Raw genomic sequence first — 17,021 nt, forward strand, 5'->3', positions numbered from 1 at the left:
CTTATTAAAGCTGAGGCGTCCGCTGACAATACATATGGTTAGGTAGTGGGGCAAGACAGCTCTGCCTGGGGACTTGGACCATTACCTCATCACCATAGGACACTCCATGTCGCACTCTCTTCCACTTAACTTTCAAAGTCAGAATCTCTGTTCTTACAAACCACATTTGACCATACTCACAACACGAATTTTACGACTCTACGGTCTGCGACGAACATTCAAATCGCTCGCGGATAACTCTTTCTCCTTTCTCCGTCTCTCACCGTCCCCTTCTAGTCTTTGGCGGGGTTGAGCTCTGCCTGGTGCTGGATCGCCCTCGCAACGATTGACTGACGCAGCGTTTCCAACATTACCACCTCTTCTAAAACGGACAAGCTGGGGAAGCGAAAGCTCTCCAACGGGGAGTCACCTACCCATAAAAGAATAATGGCCGTAAGTCTAGATCCTCTGTGCTCCCTATCTCGGCTTGTCGCCTGCCAAATTCTTGCTCGAAGCATCAGAACATGTGAAACGCAGCCATTTGAGAGACCTTCACCGTGAACATGCAAACATGACCCGAAGAATCTAACACTCAGGCTCAACAGGAACAAAAGCAACCAGAGGTCGACCTTGCGACCCGAATGCAGGTCGATGAGTCTGTTGTTGGACATAACGAAATCGACGAGTCCCTCTACAGCCGACAACTTTATGTGCTAGGCCACGAGGCCATGAAGCGCATGGGTGCTTCTAATGTGCTCATCGTCGGTCTAAAGGGACTCGGCGTGGAAATTGCCAAGAACATCGCTCTGGCTGGTGTCAAGAGCCTTACCCTCTACGACCCTGCTCCAGTCCAGATTGCGGATCTCTCGTCCCAGTTCTTCCTTACACCCAGCGATGTCGGAAAGCCCAGAGATGAGGTCACTGTGCCTCGTGTCGCTGAGCTCAACGCCTATACCCCCGTCAAGCTTCACCAGTCACCTGGCCTTGATGCTGAACTTTCGCAGTTCGACAAGTACCAAGTTGTTGTTCTGACCAATGCGCCTATCCACCAACAAAAGGCTATCGGCGACTACTGCCACAGCAAGGGCATCTATGTTGTTATTGCCGACACATACGGTCTTTTCGGCTCCGTTTTCTGTGACTTTGGCGAGAAGTTCACTTGCATCGATCCTACTGGCGAGACTCCTCTCAACGGCATCGTGGCGGGTATTGACGAGGAGGGCTTGGTGTCTGCACTTGACGAAACTCGGCATGGACTGGAAGATGGCGATTACGTGACATTCTCTGAGGTGGAAGGAATGGAGGCACTGAACGGAGCCGAGCCCCGAAAGATCATGGTCAAGGGCCCATATACCTTCTCAATCGGCGACGTTTCTGGACTCGGTCAATACAAGCGAGGTGGCATGTACCAGCAGGTCAAGATGCCTAAGATTATCAACTTCAAGGATTTCACCACTGCGCTCAAGGAACCCGAGTTTCTTATCTCAGATTTTGCCAAGTTCGACCGACCTCAGCAGCTGCACCTCGGTTTCCAGGCACTCCATGCTTTTCAACTTACTCACAACCGACTTCCCAGCCCCATGGACGACGATGACGCTATTGTTGTTATTGGTGCCGCCAAGAAGTTTGCTGAGCAGGAGGGTCTTGAAATTGAGCTGAACGAGAAGCTTCTGAAGGAGCTGAGCTACCAAGCTCAGGGTGATCTTAACCCCATGGCTGCCTACTTTGGTGGTATTGTGGCACAGGAGGTCCTCAAGGCTGTCTCTGGCAAGTTCCAGCCCATCAATCAATGGATGTACTTCGACTCTCTCGAGTCCTTGCCAACTTCTACCAAGCGATCTGCCGAGCTCTGCAAGCCTATCGGTAGCCGATATGATGGACAGATCGCTGTATTCGGTACCGAGTTCCAGGACAAGATTGCCAACCTGAAGCAGTTCCTCGTTGGCGCTGGTGCCATTGGTTGTGAGATGCTCAAGAACTGGGCCATGATTGGTCTCGGAACAGGACCCGAGGGCAAGATCTGGGTGACTGACATGGACTCAATCGAGAGGAGTAACCTGAACCGTCAATTTTTGTTCCGCGCCGATGACGTTGGTCAGATGAAGAGTGACCGTGCTGCTCTTGCTGTTCAACGAATGAACCCTGACCTCCAAGGCCACATGGTAACACTCAAGGAACGCGTTAGCCCCGAGACCGAGAATGTTTTCAATGAGGACTTCTGGCGAAACCTAGATGGTGTCACCAATGCTCTCGACAACGTTGAGGCTCGAACATACGTCGACCGCCGATGCGTTTTCTTCCAGAAACCTCTTCTCGAGAGCGGTACTCTTGGAACCAAGGGCAACACGCAGGTCGTTCTGCCCCATCTCACCGAGTCTTATTCATCTTCCCAGGACCCTCCTGAGAAGGAGTTCCCAATGTGCACCATCCGGAGTTTCCCCAACAAGATCGATCACACTATTGCCTGGGCCAAGGAATACATGTTTGAGAAGCTTTTTGTCAAGGCTCCTCAAACCGTCAATCTATACTTGACCCAGCCTCAGTTCATTGAGAATACTCTGAAGCAGGGTGGTAATCAGAAGGAGACTCTTGAGACGATTAGGAACTATCTCACGACCGAGAGGCCACGAACCTTTGAGGACTGTATTGCCTGGGCTCGTCAGTTGTTTGAGACTGAATTTTCCAACAAGATTCAGCAGCTCTTGTATAACTTTCCCAAGGATTCTGAGACCTCGTCTGGTACTCCTTTCTGGTCCGGGCCTAAGCGAGCTCCCGACGCGCTCAAGTTCGACCCCAACAACCCCTCTCACTTCGGGTTCATTGTTGCGGCAGCCAACCTCCATGCTTTCAACTACAACATCAAGTCTCCTGGAACCGATAGATCTATCTATCTGCGAGAATTGGACAATGTCATTGTTCCCGACTTTGCACCCAGTTCCAACGTGAAGATCCAGGCCGACGATAAGGAGCCTGTGGTAAGTATTTTCACATTTGATTCAACAACCGGTACTAATTCATGATTAGGAGCCCGAGTCAAGCAACTTCGATGACAATGACGAGATCGAGAAGCTGACCACCAGCCTCCCATCGCCCAGCTCTTTGTCTGGATTCCAGTTGGTCCCTGTTGACTTTGAGAAGGACGATGATTCGAATCATCACATCGACTTCATCACTGCTTGCAGCAACCTACGAGCTGAGAACTACAAGATTGAGCCTGCTGATCGGCACAAAACCAAGTTCATCGCTGGCAAGATCATTCCCGCCATCGCTACGACTACGGCATTGGTCACCGGTCTGGTGGTGCTTGAGCTGTACAAGATCATCGACGGCAAGGATGATCTAGAGCAGTACAAGAACGGTTTCATCAACCTGGCTCTGCCATTCTTTGGCTTCAGCGAGCCTATTGCTAGCCCCAAGGTGGAATACCAAGGCCCCGAAGGCAAGGTGACGTTGGATAAGATTTGGGATCGTTTTGAGATTGAGGACATCACTTTGAAGGAGCTTTTGGATACCTTCAAGGCCAAGGGTCTGACCATCAGTATGCTGAGCTCAGGGGTTAGCCTTCTCTATGCGTCTTTCTTCCCCCCTTCGAAGTTGAAGGAGCGTTATGGCCTTAAGCTGAGCCAGTTGGTTGAGACCATTTCAAAGAAGCCTATTCCTTCACACCAAAAGGAGGTCATTTTTGAGATTGTTGCTGAGGATCTTGCTGAGGAGGATGTCGAAGTGCCCTACATCAAGGTCAAGATGGCATAAACACTGTGGATGTGAGGATTCTGAGCAGTCTTTTGAAATATGTATAAGGGATGTTAGAAACGACTGGAGTGCAAATGAGCACATGAACGATGAAAGGATTCAGCCTATAAAGATAGATAAATTCGTTGCTGTATGACAAAGCTTATGCAAACTTTTATTCGATCTGCTGTTGACTAGTCTGAGACCCTAATGATCTTCTTTTCGCGTACGCAAAGGAAACATGATACACTGAACTGCCGAGACTAGGACCTTGACTCGATAAGGAAGGGAAATATTCTTTACCAAGCCAGTCGTCATGATGGACAAGGGCTTATCAAGACAGTAGAGCATGATAACTAAGCAACTCGCAGTAAAGCGGGGTTGATTATTACGCCACGATTATGGAATGCTTCCAAGCGTGGCAGCCAAAGCTTTAGGATAGACCCCAGGGTACAAGAAGACTTCTGACGTTAAACTGAGGTGCTGAAAATACTTGGTCTAAGATCCTCTAAATCTATACTGAACTATGCTAGATTTGCCTAAATTTACCCAAGGCTTTTTGTCACCTAAGATAGATATCCTAAGTTTTATTGTATCCCCTTGGACGGAATAGCTCAGTAATGGGAGCTCTCGGGGAGCCCACCAGACGGAGGAAGAGGACCTGGGGATTGGGAGGACAGGCTTTATCTGGTTGGTAACTAAGCTGCCATAGCTTGTGAGGGGCTGCTGAGCAAGTCATGAGTGAGCAAGGGTTCCATCATGCGTGGTGATGGCCACTTTTCCTGTAGTCTACTCTCTTAAGCTGCAGCTATAAAGGTGTTGGGTTGTCGCCGTCATTGAAAGCCCCGATTTGTTCTTATAGACATGTCAATGCAAGGAATTCGCATTCGATCATCTCGAGTTTTCAACAGGATTTCCCTCTTTAGACCACAGCAGCAACAATCGATCAGATTCATCACATCTATCAAAGCATCATCGTTTAAACCGTCCCTCCTCATTCAAGTTCAGCCCCCACATCAAATCAGAATGGTACACAGACCAGATACTCTCACTGCTCTTCTCAGCTTGCTAACAGAGCTACAGTCAAGCACCGGCAAAGTCACTGACTGGGTTAAGCCCGGCGACACATCTGGCGAGTTCAAGCGTCAAGTCAGTTCATTCCGCGATTGGATCTCTCGTGACCCCAATGCCAAGTACCCTGCTGAGGCTGGCCGATATCATCTCTATGTGAGCTACGCATGCCCATGGGCGTGCCGCACACTCATCGCCCGCAAACTCAAGGGTCTTGAGGACATTGTCTCTTATTCAGTCGTGCATTGGCATCTCGGTGAGGGAGGCTGGCGATTTGTTTCCAAGGATGAGGACGTTCCTGGTGAAAATGTGATTCCTGATCCCATCAAGGGTCATGAGGGGTTCACTCACTTGAAGGATGTGTACTTTGAGAGTGAGAAGAACTATGATGGTCGATACACTGTGCCAGTTCTGTTTGACAAGAAGACAAACCGAATTGTGAGCAATGAAAGCAGTGAAATTCTGCGAATGCTTGGTACTGAGGTACATTATCCAACATGTGCTTTGACTGACATTTGCTAACCCTGTCTAGTTTGACGACATGCTGGACGAGAAGTACAAGGCCATTCAGCTGTACCCTGAAGATCTCCAGAAGCAAATCGAGGAGGTCCATGAGTGGCAATACGGCGGTATCAACAATGGTGTTTACAAGTCAGGCTTCGCAACCACTGGTGAAGCCTACGAGCGCAACGTTGTCGCCCTCTTTGAAGCACTGGACCGCGCTGAGAAGCATCTCTCTGAACAACAAGGCCCCTACTGGTTCGGCGACAAGATTAGCGAGGTCGACATTCGACTGTTCGTCACGATCATTCGCTTCGATCCCGTCTACGTGCAGCACTTCAAGTGCAACATCCGCGACATTCGCTCAGGATACCCAGCTCTGCACAAGTGGATGCGAAACCTGTACTGGAACGATCCCGCGTTCAAGGATACTACGGAGTTTGACCATATCAAGTGGCACTACACCAGGAGCCACACTCAGATCAACCCTTTCTCCATCACGCCTGTTGGACCTCTGCCGCATATTCTGCCGCTTGAGGAGGAGGTGACTGCTGCGCAGAAGAAATAGAAATGAATGTGGTTGGTATGGGACAGTTAGTCAAAATATGAATATATCGAATATTGTATTATGAATCTGTTGCAGAATATGTGCATGGTTTATTATGCAATCATGAGCCGAGTTTTATTGTTGATGATGGGATGAAACTGAGGTGAAGCCCAATGGCTGATGTTTCAAAGCGCACACACAGTACAAGTACCCGAGATTTTAGTGGAGGCAGTGGAACGACACGACTAAATTCCATCGGGTGGAGGCTCATTCTCAGTGCGTGCAGCGGTATCAGACAGTGTACTCCAGCCGGGACTATCCACTGTTTCTCCTCATTCTCATCCACAAACAAATCAAATCAATTAATCAATCAATCAACAACATCTCGGTTTTCTTTTCAGCTCACGAGACAATTTATTCAATTCCAGATACATGAGAATATTATAGCTTATTATTATATCTGCCCACCCCAGAAACAGGGTCTGACTTGTTTTGTTCTATTGCCAACTGTCACGCACGCTAACAGCGCTAACAGGTGTCGCTCACTGGACACTCTAGCCCCTCGCGCTCGCTATTCTCTCTCGTCTCCTCCACCCTCTCTCACCTCTCTCGCTCTCTCGTCCTTCTCGCCCGCTTTCGGTCTCTCCCTCTCGCAACCACGTCAAGCCACCGAAAACAATCCTCGATATCCGTACATCCCATACCCAAACCCATACCCAAACCCAATCAAACCCACCTCAACCAACTCCTGCGTCTTGCGCACCGTTATTCACTGTCACCCTCTTCCGCTAAACCGCCCGCCTTCGACATCATCCCACTAAACCAACCCTTGGACATCTTTCAATACTATACTTTGTACCAGGTCAATCAATATTTACCCGCTCGGCGAACCAATAATTACAATACATTCTCTCCCTCGCTGAGCCCCTCTTGTTCTTGATTGGGGCTTTTCGACTCGATAACAGCTCCGGCTTGGCTCCACCTCTATCTGGTTCGCCTTGTCCACCACCAGCAAAGCACTGCACAGCAAAGCACAGTCCAGCACAACCACAAAGTGCACCACCGTAGGACGTCACCCTTCTCCGCCAACCACCAGCTCGCTCAACCTGATCTCTTTTTCACGCTCTTATTCACCAAAGTCCCCTACCTCGACCGTTGACACCGCTGCCTGAATTCACTTTAAGATATTCACCTCGTGGATTCTCCTCACCTGACTCACCGACCGAACGAATTGATCGTCCTACTCTCCGCACAATAATCATCCCGCTATCGCAACTCGTCGCCACGTCGTCATCCCTGCTTGTTGCACCAATAACTAATAAATTTCCAAAAACCAAACTCTGTCCAAACTCGAAGCTGCCGTCCTTCAAGGGAATACAGTTCTCTTAAGGCTACCTCGATTGCGCTCGCACGTCCACCTTGGGACACTTCATACTTCTTTATACTATACCGCCGATAACTCGAATGCGCTCATAGCGCCAACCTTTCTTCATCATGGTAATCCGCTATGAGGCCAATTTCTTGATCTACTTACGGGAATCGCCGTTATGTACCAAACCGCCGAGTCTCCCTCCAGCTGAAGACTGGATGGGGTGAGTAACAATGATTTCCTCAAGTCATTCAAGTCTCCTGACCTAGATTAGACCCCCACCTGAGCCAAATCGCACACAAACAAAGGTTCCTGGCGACCGACCTCGGTCCAACGACAACCCTCTGCTTGACCAGAGTAATCGGCGTCCTGCTGTTGAGAGACACATTTCAAGGAATAGTGCCAGTTTGTCTCTCCTGTCCTTCGCTCCTAGGCTCTCCGTGTACTGACCGGCGCGCACCTATCTAGACCCTGAAGACCTCGTCTTTGCACCACCCCGAACGGCTTTTGCTTCAGCGCGAGGCAAATCATCGCTTGAAACGGACAAAACTGTCAAGGAGTCTGACGCTTCGGGGCGTTTCGGCAACTTTCGAAGTCGCAATGGAGATCTTGACGTGGACCGATTCCGCGACGGACGCAATGGCAATGGCTACCGCCGTCGTGAAGGCGAGAGCGAATCAGATGGTTGGAGTACTGTGAAGCCACGCAAGAGTTTTGGGCACGAGGGTGCTGAGCGTTTCCATGGACGTATGGGAGGCAACTTCCGAGATGACAAGCGACAACCCAGACAAGGTGATGACGCTGCTCGGGATCGCCCTGCACGAACCTTTGACACTTTCGCCAGAGACGGAGATGATGAGGGCAGACCGCGAAACGGAACAAACAGGAACAAAACTGAGCCGTGGTACAAGAACGAGTCTAACGCAGTCACCACTCCGGCTGTTGAAGCTACTGCCACCCCCGACAAGCGCGAACGAATTGACCGTGCCAAGAGCTGGAGAGACCGCGATGCGATCGCTGATACTCCTGATGATCGTCATAATAACAGTAACAATAACAATCGCACCAATGATCGACGATGGGGACGAGACCGTGATCAACGAGTCGAGCGTGAGCCTGAATGGTTAGACGAACCTCTTGAGGAGCATCCCGAGGCTCACACACAGCAAGATTTCCAGAAGTGGATGGAAGAAATGAAGAAGGCCAAGGCTGGAATCCCTGCTGCTCCTGGTAAATCCGCGAATATCGAGGCAGCTGAAGCCATCATCGAGGCTGAAAAGCCCCCTGTGCAATCTGCCCCAGCGGCTCAAGCTGGACCTGATAAGTTCTTCATGGCGTTTGGATCGAATGCTGGTCTGGATACTCCTCTCGCTGAGGAGACCAAGGAACCCACCAACAAGCCAAAGGCAACCGGCAAATCATCCAGGTTTACGTCTTTCTTTTCGCAACCCCAGGAGGAGCCTCGAGGCAAAACGGAACCTCCAACTCCTATGACAGGACCTCCTGTCCACAGTGGTATGCCGTTGCCTCTCCCCTTTGCAGGCGGCCCAGCTCCTCCAGCAGGCGGCGAAGATGAGCGACAAGCTTTCCAGCAACTGCTGGCAAAGCTGCAGAAACAGACAATGAGCGACACACCACCAGGACTGCCCGCGTTTGCTGCCCCTCAAGGTACGCCGCCAAACGCTGGCAGGCCCAATGCCATTACCTCTCCTGAATCTCCTTTCCAGCAGTATGGACCTGATCGACGAATGGACGGACCTATTGGCCGAATCCCGCCTCAGCATGTTCAAGAGATTCTTGCACCTCGACCCCAGCCACAAGCTGCTCGCCCCGAGCAACTTCTTCAGGATATCGTTGGCCAGCGCCAACGAGCTCCCAGTCAAGGTTCTGGACGTCCTGATGCCACTCGTAACAACAGTAACACGGAGTTCTTGATGAATCTCATGAGAGCACCTCCCGATGCCCAGCGCAATGAATTGTTGATGCGTATGGGCCCACAGCAGCAGAAGCCACCACAGATGCCTCAGGAGCCCGATTTCCCAAGAGACGACCGTGGTCCCCAACGTCAAATGCGCCAACCACCGCCTGGCTTCCCTATGGAAGACCGATTCCACAACCCTCCTGACGCTGATGTTCGATCCAATCAGCCTACACAGATCTTGCAACGCCCACCTCCACCTCCTGGTCTGGACCATCAGATGCCTCCCAGCTGGATGCCTGGTGGCCAAATGCCTCCTCCTCAGCAACGAGGTCCTATGATCCCTCCTCCAGGACTTCCTGCTGGTCTCGGTGGCCCTGGCGGCCCTGGACCCAGCCGTAACATGCCAATGCCTCACATGTTTCCTCCCAACTTTCCTCCTGGCGTGATGCCTCCTCTCGAGGCCTTGGGTGGCCCTCCTCCTCGAAACATGCCTCCCCCTGCCTTCTATGGCGGCCTTCCTCCCGGATTCATCCCCCCTGGACTCGGCGGATTCAACGGCCCCCCTGGACCCGACTTCCCTGGCGGTCCTTTTGAAGGCCGCGGTATGCCGCCTCCTGGCAACGGCCGTGGTGCCGCTTACGGGAGACCTTAATCACATCTCGTACGAATACCGTGCTTCAACACATCGAATCAAACGACCCTTGACCACAAAGTCTGTACCAATTTTGTACGGAAAATCAATCAGCCTGTCTGCAGAAACTTTTGAAAGTCAAAGCCTTACAATTAACAAAGGGGCTTTTTCCACTACTGTACGAATATCTACCGAAATCAAGTCACCGCATCTTTTGGACGCATGCTTGGAATCAGGGTACGCCCTGTAGCTAGTAACTTGTTTTTTTACGTGTCATTTTGGGAAGCACGGCGATGGGGGGAAATCAAGGGATATAGGCATGATGGTTTAACTCGGTGAAAGTTAGGTAGTGAATTCAAATGGATTGGTTGATGGACGATTCAGAACAGCTTCCTGTTTTCTTTATTTTGGGTCTGGGTATTTACCGGTGATGATCATGACGATTTCTATTAATGTGATGCTGAGGGGTACATAGCAGTTACTTCAAAGGTCATATTGAAACGAGAACAAAGAATTCACGACGTTTATACACTACAGCTGATATATACAGATGAACGTCTCCCAACCATTCGAGTTGCCAAGTTAAGTAATGCTTCCAACATAGTAGATAGTAGTCAGTACACAAAAGAGGGTGGTATAACGCCACGCTACGTCGACGAATTATGAAACCAGAAATTCCACCATGTGCTTTACTGAGAAGTCACATTAGGCCGAAGAACCAACCAACCGGCTGCTACTGGAAGCACTCCTTTCTGGTTTGTGCGACGTATTTGTATTGTAGTCTTCAGACGAAGTTGACGTTTCTGTAGTCTGCGATCGTCGAATAGTCCTTGATTTCGGCGGAGAAGCTGAAGAGAGACCCCCGTTCCAAGAACCCTACTTCTTGATACCGAGGAAGTTACGCTTCTTCTTTTCCTTGTGGAGCTTGCCTGGCTCCTCGTGGTGTTGTTGAACACTGTGGTGCGATGTCGGCCGTGGTGCTGCATTGTTACCGTGGTTATTATTAATCGACATGTTTGACATGGCAGCCGTTGGAGGCGCCATGCCAGGACTAGGTCTTGAAGGGAGGCCGCCGGGTCGGTTTGTAGGACCAGGCGGCAGTGCTTGCTGTGGGGGCTGTTGTGATGGCGCGGGGCGAGGAGGAGCCGGTCGCTCAAAGAGATGCCGTGGAGCGTGTCGTTTGGGTCGCTCCAGGGGCAAGTCAAGTTGACGCTTATCGCGACTGAGATCGCCCACTTGGCGAATAAATAACTGAGGACTAATCATATGAGAAGTGACGAGAATAATATCTCGACTGCGCGCTTCACCGACTTCGTAGCACGACCGACTCTCGCTGTATGTAGCACCTCCAGCCATGAAGACAATTAATCGCTGTCGATTCTCTGGTGGACGGCGTCCGGCTGCTGCCCAATTTGGTCGACCGGCACGAAGAGAACCTCCCTGTGCCAAGTGAAGCTCCTCATTGGGGTCCAGTGGTGGCTTCACATAAGGGAAGTGAGTCTGATCTAACATGCCCCTTGCCAAATGGTCCACCATGTGTTTCATTGCTGGCTCGAATCGTGTTAATCCATATTCCTCGTTCAACTGTGTCGATTTTGGATCGATCGGGAATAGAGGCGGAGGGATCTGGCGCACATCCTTGAGCGCATGTGTCATATGTCCACCAAGCTGCTCAAAGTTCAGCACAACCTCGCGGTCAGACTGAGGGAGGGACGCGTGGGCCAAGAGTCGTTTGATGTCTTCGTCAATGACACCGTCTCGGTAGAGAATGAACAATATAATGAGGCGCAGCCTGTCTGAAGGTGATACGGCCTCGTCGTCCAACAGAGGTACGATCATTTCGAGGATGTTCTTCGGCCTCTTAAAGTCCTCGTCCAGCCCAGATGCGAGCGTTTGCTCTATAGAGGCGATATCCATCAACTTGTGCTTCTGGAAAATGTTCATACATTCTTGCGCCATGGTAAGATGCAGTGAATATGCCTCCTTCATCTCTTGAAACTGCGGCAAGCCTGCCAACATATCTCTAATCGTATTAAGGTTGGTCGTGTCGGCATTCTCATTGGTGAAGTGGGGGTTTTGTTGGAGGAACTTTTGGAAATCGCCCATAAGTTTATCAATCGTGTCCTTCATGTGTCTGTGTCGATTGTCCACCCATATCTTGTCCTTGTCTGTGAGCTCCATATCTTTCTCCTCAGCTTCTGGAGTTCCCTCGTTGATTGTCGTACGATAAGTGACCTTGTCGCCGTCCTTGATGGGCAGGAGGTCGTGTGCCATGGCTTGGTAGGAGAACTCATGTACCAAAGGTGACATCAAATCCATCGATCGGTCTGTGATGACGAGTGTCGCTTGTGGCCGCGGTGAGGGTGGGGGAAAGCTAGTGTCCCATTGCGCATACGCATCGAGCTCTTCCTGGACAAATCGAGCCAGGTGAGTGCAGAGGACGGCTGCCTCGTGGCGTGCGCTTTGCGGCTTGTAGTAGCGAACTTTGGGGTATTCTCCGAGTGTAATACAAAGACCGGCGATCTAACTTCTTATCAGCAAAAGTCAACCGAATGAAGCGTGCTGCCGCCTTACCTTTTGCGCTAGACCCTTCATGTGTGTTGGAACGACGGCGTTACAGGCTGGGTGGAAGAGCATGGGAAAGCTCCAGGGATCGCGAAGGGTAACGAGATGCGATTCTCGAGGCAGGAAGTCGACGAACATGGTTTGGAAGCCGGCGCGGAGCTGTCGGGCTCCCGGAAAGTCGTCGATCTTGCGTCGCAATGAGGGGTCGAGGAGGCCAGTCCAGACGAGGTAGTAGCTGCGATAACGTCGCAACTCGAAGTCGGCGAGAAGGCACTCGACAGCGAAGGATTCAGGTGACAGAATATAGATTGCGTCCATCTCGGGGTTCGGTTCGCGACGGTTCTCGATTCGCTCGATAGCTGGAGGAAAGGCTGGTCAGTACCAGACAACTAACTGGCAGTCAGATAGACCAACTGGCGATATTGTTATTGAGAATGTCATCCTCCTTGACGACGTTGTCAATGATCTTTTTGGAGTTCTCGTCGACGATCAGGCATTTCCACTATTGCGTCAAAGACGTCAGTCAACTGTCGAGCTCAAAGCCTGGCTGGTAGCTTACATCGCCTCGGGTGATCTTCTTGATCTGCCCCAAGATAGCTGAAGCCGGCGCATTAGCAACGAATTGTGCATAGTATTTGCATCTTATATATCATACCATCATGCTGCTCTTGAATGACGGACAGCCCCATGGTGTATAGTAAAGGCGGGCTGCCCTGTCACGTCGTTGGGTACCTAGGTTATGGAGATATTGAGGGAGGCTGAGATAGTGTTTGACAAGGAGAGAAGCGGCAGTAGGATCCAGCCCAGAACCTTGAAATTGAAGCGATACGGCGAGGCGCAGGGGTATCAAAGTTAAGTTAAAAGAAAAATGGTGCAGTGTGTGTAAAGTGGCTAAAGTTGAGAGTGGAGGGTTTGCTCAAGTATCGAGGACGAGGATTCTAAGTTTGGCTTGGGTTTGGGCCCAAGTCAGGAGTTGAGGTGCTAACTAAGGTACCTATGGATTTCCATTTGGCGGGGTTTCATCATCCCAATGGAAGGCATGAAAGAAGGTGGGTCCAGGTCTTGCAGTCGCTAGCGCCCGGTGGTTGGTTAGTGATGGTCGCTATAAAGGACCCTGAAGGAAGCCTACAGGACAGAGCATCAGCAGCATGACATACCCTAGGTAGGGAGCGGTGTATCAGCCTCAACTTCGATGAGGTCATCACAGATGCTTGAATTTTGAGTATATTTCGACTTCACATCTTGACTTTTTTGTAGGTAGGACACAATTTGTGGATATTCTGTTGGAGATCTCGATAGAGATATAGTATCTGTATGTTTATCACTGTTTCGTTTATGCAACATGAAACACTTGGTTCAATCTGAAACTCTCGATATACCTCAGTGCTTAAGCTCGGTTGATTAGAGATAGCTCTCGAAATAGGAGCTGATCGCATTGGTATCGCGATGCTCTGAACCCAAATGTCTAGCTGTGATGGCTTCGAGTACAGCAGAGTCGTCAATTGCTGTCTTTCCGGGTGAGTCTTTGGATTCGGCGGTGAGTCCTTGGGCAAGTCCTAGAGTGGGCATCTCTTTAACCGCGTGAGGGCCTGTTATGTCGAAGACGGGACACAATGTAGCCGGTACCTCGAGTCGTCTTTGTTTGTCTCTCCTCATTGCCTTATATCATCAACCGTCGTCGCCTTTCCCTCTTAGATAGCTTTCCACATCAACTCTCCCATAAATCTCACACTGTAGTCTCTCGTGCCGTTGTCGTTCCTTAGCCGCCAACTGCTTCGCTTCCTTTCTGTTTAATGGCCTGGGCTTCTCTTCCTTTTTCTTTTCCCGGATCTCCTTCGGTATCGTTGCTCCGATTCCAAGGGTATCTTCTTTCGCCACCACTTTGATAGGATATCGCATTCCTTCACCCTCTCTTCCTAGACCTCGTCGGGCATCAGGGTCCCAGCCTTGGGATTTTAGGGCTTTGAGGCCCATGCGCGAGCGATCAAGTGCTGATGGGGGGTGTGAATGTGTGAGTGAGACTTGGTGAGCGAAGGATGCTTCGTGAGGCTGTGAAGTGGATGAGATGGGGAGTTTGCAGTCTGGGCATATTTCCTCCGGCTCTTCTTCTGCGGTTTTGGTATTTTTGTCTTGGGAAGGTTTTAGAACGATGCTAGCATATAAATCGCCAATGGAAGTGTCTGTTGACTTGGCTGGCGTTATTGTGGTTGTAGTTCCAGCATCAGGATCTTGGGCGGGAACAAATTCGACCCTTTGCCGCTTCAGCCCCGCGCCGAAAGCCCGCTTGTAGTGTAAAGGAATATCTTCTTCATCGTGGCTCTCATCAGAGGCATCTTCTCTATAGCGCTGCATGATGCCAGGGCTGTGGAGGTTCAGTTGTAGTTGTAAGTGATGCTTGAAGAAGGGAAGTTCTTCTATAATGCGAGGTTGCCTACCTAACCTAAATCATTTTGGTTCCTGAGGCTCTTTGAACTTATTATTTACAACACCACAACTGTAACTTGATTATGCCCTCTTCCTTAAATTTCTAGTTATTGAATATTCCAGTTAAAGTCTATAGCAGAGCGGTTTTATTCGTAGTTGATCGCACTGCAACACTCCAATAACGACAATGCTGCCAATGACTCCCTAGAGCCCATTTCAGAGTCGGCCGACTTACTCGGGAACCACTCAAAATAATCAGTAGATTTTTCGTCACTCAACGTTCCATGCATTCTTGGTAAGGCAAGCCACACATATTCATAAGCGATGCATCATGCCGAAGACCGAGAACCAAGACATCTCATTCGGTGAAGCCGATGCAGAACATGATATGATTACGACAATTACCTCGAATGGCTTTTCGTGAAACAAGGGTTCTAGAGGACTCGCTGTTCGGGTTTATCACAAGTCTTGACATTGATGTCATTGGCCTTTGAATTTGTGATGATGGTGAAATGGAGGAGTTGGTCCGGACTTGCATCTTTTATTATAGGATAGGTACTTATCTTATAGTAATGAAGTATAAGTATACGGCCTTTCCTCCTGTATCAGAAAACCTCTTACACTTAAGTCCATTACTCTTAATTAACTACACCACTATCACCACCACTACCCTTGGATCTAATATAACAGTGTTATCAAGATAATAATCATGGGTTCAGTCGAAGCAGACGGTCACCCAAAAATCCTCATCAACGTCGGAGCCAAAAATGTTGGTCTCTTTGATACACTCACAATTCATATCCTTCACTAACACAACCACAGGTCCCCTTCTACACTCCCATCCAAGATCCTCCTGCAGGAACCCCATGGGATGTTCAGCCCGAAGGTAGTTTATTCTCCCCCCTCAAACTACGAGGTCTAACGCTCCACAATCGTATCATCGTATCACCAATGTGCCAGTATGTAGCCCCTCACGTGCCACTACCATATGCCTAACAAACACTACAGATACTCTGCTAAGGATGGCTACATGACCCCATGGCACAAGCAACACCTCGGAAGTTTCGCCGCACGTGGCTCTGGACTCATCATCACGGAAGTAAATGCGGTGTCACCAGAGGGACGAATCAGCCCCCAAGATGCCGGTATCTGGGAAGATGGACAGCTTGAGCCTCTGAAAGAGATTGTGGATTTCGTGCATAGCCAAGGCGCGAGAATTGCTATTCAGATGGGCCATGCCGGGAGAAAGGCGAGTACTGTTGTGCCCTGGCTGGATCGCAAGAACACAGCTGTCAAAGAGGTAGGACACCACCACTAAATTCAGTTATGTGATCAGTGACTTATTACTTACAGGCTGGTGGCTGGCCGGACGAAGTGGTTGCACCAAGTGCAGTTCCCTACAGTCCAGACTCTCTTACTCCCAGAGAGATGACAAGCGATGGCATTACCAAATTCAAGCAAGATTGGGTTGCTGCTGTGAAGAGAGCCCTCAAGGCTGGCTTTGATGTAAGATCTCCGGACAGTACATATGAATTGATCGACACTGACGTCTTTAGGCCATCGAAATCCACGCTGCACATGGATATCTCCTAAACGCATTCCTCTCCCCAGCCTCAAATCAACGAACCGACCAATACGGCGGATCTTTCGAAAACCGTACTCGTCTCCTTCTAGAGACCGTTAAACTCACCCGCGATATCGTCCCCGAGGACTTTCCCCTTCTTGTCCGCATGCCAGGAACAGACTACCTCGAGTTCGATTCGTCTTTACCACAGTGGCATATCGAAGAAGCCGCAAAGCTCGGTCAAATCCTGGCTGCAAATGGTATCGATCTGATCGATATTTCAGGCGGCGGTTTGGATAGTCGTCAGAAGATCACTTCTGGTCCTGGATATCAAGTCCCGTATGCTGCCGCCGTGAAGAAAGCTGTCAAGGATACCGGAGTTGCTGTGACTTCAGTTGGAATGATCACCTCCGGAAAGCAAGCTCAGGGTTATCTGAGTGATGGCTCTGTAGATGCTGTGTTGGTGGGACGGGGTTTCCTCAAGGACCCTAATCTTGTCTGGCACTGGGCGGATGAGCTAGATGTTGACATCCACGTCGCTTCTCAATGTAGGTTTCCAGTATCTGCGACATGAAAGACCATGCTGACGATGATATAGATGGCTGGGGGTTTGGAATGACCCGTACTCACCGACATAGAAAGCACTAAACATAGTGAACACTATACTGCGCCTCCTTTTCCTTTCTTTCACATAGACGCCTTCGGTATAGGCGATAA

At 50.0% G+C, this 17,021-nt stretch overlaps 6 protein-coding genes across 6 annotated transcripts; 4 read left to right on the top strand and 2 right to left on the bottom strand.

Moving 5' to 3' along the window:
- Positions 1 to 426: 426 nt before the first annotated feature.
- FSUBG_6596 (ubiquitin-activating enzyme E1) lies at positions 427 to 3,732 on the top strand (the record flags this gene model as incomplete). The annotated part of the gene is made up of 3 exons (XM_036684811.1): positions 427 to 432; positions 585 to 2,954; positions 3,004 to 3,732. 3 exons carry the CDS (start codon positions 427 to 429, stop codon positions 3,730 to 3,732), a joined length of 3,105 nt encoding a protein of 1,034 aa, XP_036537889.1.
- A 1,005-nt stretch (positions 3,733 to 4,737) lies between these two features.
- FSUBG_6597 (glutathione S-transferase) lies at positions 4,738 to 5,851 on the top strand (the record flags this gene model as incomplete). The annotated part of the gene is made up of 2 exons (XM_036684812.1): positions 4,738 to 5,265; positions 5,315 to 5,851. 2 exons carry the CDS (start codon positions 4,738 to 4,740, stop codon positions 5,849 to 5,851), a joined length of 1,065 nt encoding a protein of 354 aa, XP_036537890.1.
- Positions 5,852 to 7,324: 1,473 nt separating this feature from the next.
- Positions 7,325 to 9,772, top strand: FSUBG_6598 (uncharacterized protein; the record flags this gene model as incomplete). The annotated part of the gene is made up of 3 exons (XM_036684813.1): positions 7,325 to 7,422; positions 7,474 to 7,604; positions 7,668 to 9,772. 3 exons carry the CDS (start codon positions 7,325 to 7,327, stop codon positions 9,770 to 9,772), a joined length of 2,334 nt encoding a protein of 777 aa, XP_036537891.1.
- An 855-nt stretch (positions 9,773 to 10,627) lies between these two features.
- On the bottom strand, positions 10,628 to 13,005 carry FSUBG_6599 (syntaxin-binding sec1; the record flags this gene model as incomplete). Its single annotated transcript, XM_036684814.1, has 5 exons — positions 10,628 to 12,274; positions 12,326 to 12,687; positions 12,731 to 12,818; positions 12,876 to 12,913; positions 12,972 to 13,005. The coding sequence occupies 5 exons, from the start codon at positions 13,003 to 13,005 to the stop codon at positions 10,628 to 10,630; spliced, it is 2,169 nt and encodes a 722-aa protein (XP_036537892.1).
- Positions 13,006 to 13,717: 712 nt separating this feature from the next.
- Positions 13,718 to 14,668, bottom strand: FSUBG_6600 (G-patch domain protein; the record flags this gene model as incomplete). The annotated part of the gene is made up of 2 exons (XM_036684817.1): positions 13,718 to 13,905; positions 14,047 to 14,668. The coding sequence occupies 2 exons, from the start codon at positions 14,666 to 14,668 to the stop codon at positions 13,718 to 13,720; spliced, it is 810 nt and encodes a 269-aa protein (XP_036537893.1).
- A 781-nt stretch (positions 14,669 to 15,449) lies between these two features.
- FSUBG_6601 (oxidoreductase) lies at positions 15,450 to 16,952 on the top strand (the record flags this gene model as incomplete). Its single annotated transcript, XM_036684818.1, has 6 exons — positions 15,450 to 15,509; positions 15,563 to 15,699; positions 15,749 to 16,040; positions 16,094 to 16,246; positions 16,297 to 16,852; positions 16,903 to 16,952. The coding sequence occupies 6 exons, from the start codon at positions 15,450 to 15,452 to the stop codon at positions 16,950 to 16,952; spliced, it is 1,248 nt and encodes a 415-aa protein (XP_036537894.1).
- Positions 16,953 to 17,021: the final 69 nt, after the last annotated feature.

This window comes from Fusarium subglutinans (genome assembly GCF_013396075.1).
Source record: "Fusarium subglutinans strain NRRL 66333 chromosome Unknown NRRL66333_c0000069, whole genome shotgun sequence".
In the NCBI taxonomy this organism is placed as follows: Eukaryota; Fungi; Ascomycota; class Sordariomycetes; order Hypocreales; family Nectriaceae; genus Fusarium; species Fusarium subglutinans.